Source organism: Notothenia coriiceps, unplaced genomic scaffold, assembly GCF_000735185.1.
Source record: "Notothenia coriiceps isolate Sejong01 unplaced genomic scaffold, NC01 NC01_scaffold00012925, whole genome shotgun sequence".
Lineage (NCBI taxonomy): Eukaryota > Metazoa > Chordata > Actinopteri > Perciformes > Nototheniidae > Notothenia > Notothenia coriiceps.
The window spans coordinates 1-5,073 of NW_011345626.1; the positions used below are offsets into that span (position 1 = coordinate 1).

The 5,073-nt window shown below is 38.7% G+C and overlaps 1 protein-coding gene across 1 annotated transcript; it reads left to right on the plus strand.

Moving 5' to 3' along the window:
- Window positions 1–1,742: 1,742 nt before the first annotated feature.
- Window positions 1,743–4,927, plus strand: LOC104947683 (AP-5 complex subunit zeta-1-like; the record flags this gene model as incomplete). The annotated part of the gene is made up of 4 exons (XM_010773747.1): window positions 1,743–1,842; window positions 2,431–2,568; window positions 4,053–4,233; window positions 4,695–4,927. Coding segments are annotated over exons 1-4 (593 nt in total), but the record flags the coding sequence as incomplete, so codon positions are not given.
- Window positions 4,928–5,073: the final 146 nt, after the last annotated feature.

Below are 5,073 nucleotides of genomic sequence, written 5' to 3' on the forward strand. Positions count from 1 at the left end.
GACTCTGATCCACATGTCTTCAGTCAGTCCTGGACCCTATGACTCTGTTCCACATGTCTTTAGTCAGTCCTGGACCCTATGACTCTGTTCCACATGTCTTCAGTCAGTCCTGGACCCTATGACTCTGTTCCACATGTCTTCAGTCAGTCCTGGACCCTATGACTCTGTTCCACATGTCTTCAGTCAGTTCTGGACCCTATAACTCGGACACTAGTTCTACCAAGGCCTATTAGAGGTAAGAGCGGTAGAAGAGGAGTGGAGTTATCTTTGTATTTAGGCTGCAAGTCGACAAAGGTGATCAAATGCTGATGCTAATAATGATCCGATTCATTTGATATTGATTGTCTGCCAATACCGAATCCTGATCCGATTCTTCTATTACCCAGATAATACAGCTGCACCGTGTACACTAGCTCTATTGGTTTTTGCCATTGTAAATAACCATAAGCAATTGCTGACTGTAACGTCTAGATGCCAACCAACTGCAATTTGTAATGTATTTTACCATACTTTAACGGTCAAGTTCTGGCAACCACAGCAGCCCAAATGTTATCGTAAATGTCAAGTTTTCTTTTTACAGTGTACTTATATCTGTACATTTCTTTTCAGTTTGCTTGAAGAAGTGGCTTCAGCAGACAGAAATGCAGGACGCTACACAACGGGAAACATTATGGACATGAACAAGGAAAAACAAAAAACACTTTCTTTGTTGCCTTTTTCTTATCATACATAGTATTACTGTTTTTGTTACCATTTAGATATTGAATTCTATGTATTACTTTTATTTTAAATTAAATGCACCTGTTTTAGATAATGTATTTATTTTTGATGTATAGGTTGATTTGCAGGTTGGTTGTTATTTGTATAATTATTGTATTGTTACTGTGTATTTGTATTATATTAACTAGCTATTTATTGCTATTTATTAAATTAAAATACTGTTGTGAACAATGTCTTTATTTTTGGTAGATACCAGAATACATGACACAATGAATCTTTCTAATATATTTATGTTTGGTTTAAATAATCATACCAGTATTTAAACAATGTTTGCTGGTCAGCTGGAATCCTTATAAGCTTCCAGCATGATATATGTAATATTATTATTAAACATAAGCTGGTGATGGATGGATGCTGATGCTGTTTTTTTTAGCTGGCCATGATGGCTGGTTTAGCTGGTGGCTGGTTTAGCTGGTGCACCAGTTAAACCAGCCACCAGCAAAGTGTCCAAAACCCCTCTAAACCAACCAACCATCCAGCCTAATATCTACTGGCTGGTCAGGCTGGTCAACTTAGCTGTTTTTTTCAGCAGGGTAAAGTTTACTGATGTGACATTAAAAAGAAAACATGAAAAATAGTTTTACATTTCAATGCATGATTTTTAAGTGTATATTAAATAATGTACTTACAAAGTACAGGGATTAGTTAAGAAGTAAACAGGGGATTATCTGTAAAATATTAGCTTACATCTGACATGTAGAAGTTTAAGGTATCGAAAATGCATTGTACAAATTGACTTATGTTTGACTTTATAAATAAGAAAAACATGTAAGACTAAATACTCTAGTATAAAAAGCAGCATTAAAATGGGCTTATATAAGACAGTGGGGTAAAAGAAAATTAAATATATTAGTTATTGCAATTATTTTGTTTCTAAATGTGAAGCCAGAGCAGCTCCATAACTCTTCCGTAGTGAAAGCGGAACTAAAGTGCTGGTCATGTGATTCCTGTCAGGACTCGTTTCGGAGCGGACTGTTTACCTTCCGCTGCTGACAGGAGGAATGCTCATCTTTCTGTCATCATGTACTCTCACGGCTCAGAGAGTTTAATTAAACAAGCAAGGTAATGAAACTTAAAAAGAAGAACTTTATCCTTCATGTTCAACCCTTCTCTTCAGCTGGTTTACACACTTCCAGTTAGCATTTCCGCTGCTAAGCTAACTAGGCTGAAGCTAGGTAAACTGTCAAAACCTTAATATGCTTTGTTGCTTTTATTGTTAACGTTCATTTTTGCGTTACTTTTACATCTGTTTATATCCATTCGGAGGGCTAACAATGGTTCTTATTAACAAGAATGTTGTGTTTTTATTGGTCATTTATTTAGACAAGATAAGGTATTGTTACTTTTTACAGGTTAACAACCTAAAGTGGACATTTTCAACGAGACCTCAAGATAACAAAATTGTAGCTTGTTATTAGCGACACCCCCGTTTAGTTGGTCTTTTAATGATGTTGTGATATAACTTTGAGCTGCACCTGCTGTATGAGAAGTGCTGTTCAAATAAAGCTTTATTTATTATTATAATTTGTATCTAAGGACAGATCAGCTAGTCGATTAATATGCTGTCAATCAGCCAGAGTGTGACATATTTTAGACAACGGTATGAAGGGCTTGGAAAAGACAAAAGTAGGTGTGCTGTGTGTTTTTCAGGGAGATCCAGGACTCTGAGCTGCAGAAGTTCTACAGCCGGCTGGTGAAGCTGCTCCATGGGAAGGAGCTGGGTTACGAGACGGTGGACTCGCTGCAGAGGCTGCACCTCATCCTCTCCGCCAACAAGTACATCCGGACGTAAGAGATCCAGCCTGCACCTCCCAGACACCATCCACCTCCCTCATTCCTTTCAACCTGCTCCATCATTATCCAACGTCACCCTCTTTCACTTCCTTTTCCTCCCTCTGACTCTCCTCTGATCCCCCATGTTTCTGTGTGAGGTTCTTGCCTGCCAAAACAAAAACAGCCACAATGTGAAGCTTCAGTGTTTCCCCTATATACATTCAGCAGCGGTGCTGCGCCGCTGCTGAATGTATGCCACCGCTGCTACCGGGCGCCAGCCAGGTACCAAAAAAAAAACATTTTGAATACATTCAAAATAATAATCTGTGGCCACACAGCCTCTTTGAGCGAGCGAGACAGAGAGAGAGAGAGAGAGCGAGAGCTAGAGAGCTATAGAGAGCACACCTTGAAATATTTAATATAGTTGTAAAAAATAAAGTAAGAAATCATTCCAGTGTGTACTACAGGACAGTAAAAAAAAAAAACAGTTTAAAAGGGGAGTTATTAGTAAAATATGCATAAATAAAAAGAAAGAATGCTAACTAGGTAACATAAGATAAGAATAAACCAGTTTAAATGATTTGTTATTGGTTGTGATCATATTCTAAAGATGTTTGGATTATTTAAAAGTATACAGCTCCCTTTCACATGAGTGTTGAGAGCTGTATCCATCAATTTATTTTGGGCACAAAGTGCACCAGATTGATGCATTTCACTTTGACATTTAAAAAAAAAAAACTCTTCCGGGGGTGCATGCCCCCGGACCCCCCTAGAGGAGGTGAGGTCCACCCCCAAATATAGCAGGTTAAAATAATTAAATTGCATACATTTTATTTTGATTGTTTGTTATGTGGATGTGTAGTATTTGTGTTACGATATGTTCAATAAAGGTGATTCAGCAAAATACATCTGTAGAGCCTCAAGAGCCTTTCTTGTGCTGGCACACATATAGAAACATGTTGGCGGGGCGCACTTCGCACACACAAAAAAATTCAACGCGCTCCGCGCTCACATTTAGCTGGGCCCGCGTGCCTTAGCACCGCTGCTATGACTCCATCCCAGGGGAAACACTGAGCTTTATTTTCATAACATCATTTTTTTGTTATATTTCTTCTAAAATTAAAATAAAAAACCAATATTAAAATAGCTATATTACCTAGCTTGGGGAAGGGGTTGTATTTGTTTTACATTTGTGAAGTTAGTATGTTTACAAGATTTAACTGAGATTTAAATAGTACATTTTCTTGATAAAAGCTCAATAATTTACTATCATTTTTGTTTTCTTTGATTATTAATTATAACATTAAAAAAAAAAAATGTTTGTTCTTAATTATTTACTTTATCCTAAGTTTACAACCTTGGTCCCGACTCCCAAATGTATATTTTTTATGACCCTAATACGCAGTTGTTTATCATCACATTCTGGTTCTGTTTTTGTCTTCTTCACAGCAGCTTCACCAAACTCTCATATTCAGTGTGAGGTTTTCTTTGTTTTAAAGGTTGCCTCCAGAGCTTCAGAAGAGGCTTCAGTCGCTCCTCTCCTCCCCTGCCGAGCAGTTTCAGGTGCTGAGCTCAGCGGTGCTCAGAGAGACGCTGCCACCTGCTGCTCACTCAGGGAACTACAGCCAGGAGAACATCGTCCAGCTGAACAGCCATGCTGCCGCCCTGCTGCTCTCACAGGTGAGCAGGGACTGTGGATCAGATACCTAAACACTCATTAGAATAAAACACAATAGAGACACAGACCCACTGATGATTTTAATTAAAGATTATCTTGTTTAAAATACTATAAGAGACATAATACATGTTAAAGAGTATGTGTCTAAAGACTGAGAGAAGATAAGATAAGAAGTACTTTATTGATCCCAATTTGGGACATTGTTGTGTTGCAGCAGCATAAAAAGACAGGTCAGCTTCACTCATCGTTACTTTGAGACATATTTAAGAATCTAGGAGGCTATCTAAATAATGTCAAAATCCTTGAACACGAAAGACTTGTATAGGTTAAGACAGGTAAATGTTCAATAGTTGTTTTCTTTGTGTGTGAAGGTCAAATTTTTAGAATAAATATGTCTGGTGGCATTGAAAACACTCACACACACACTATTCAAAGATTAATGTTTAAACTTAAACCCCAACAGGCAGGATCCAGGGCAGACGTGTCGTCTCTCTGCACTCAGCTCCTTCGGGGTCTGGAGAGCCGTCAATCAGAGGGGCCGACCAACTCGCTCTCACACACTCTGCCCATCCTCAACACCATCCTCACACACAACCCCGAGTGCCTCACTGAAGGTAACACACAGTGTCTTCCGCTGTTTTTAAAGGGGACCTATTATGCAAAATCCCCTTCTTCACGTCTCAACTACATCAACATGTGTCCCCTCTTCTTCATGTCTCTTCTACATCAACATGTGTCCCCTCTTCTTCATGTCTCTTCTACATCAACATGTGTCCCCTCTTCTTCATGTCTCTTCTACATCAACATGTGTCCCCTCTTCTTCATGTCTCTTCTACATCAAC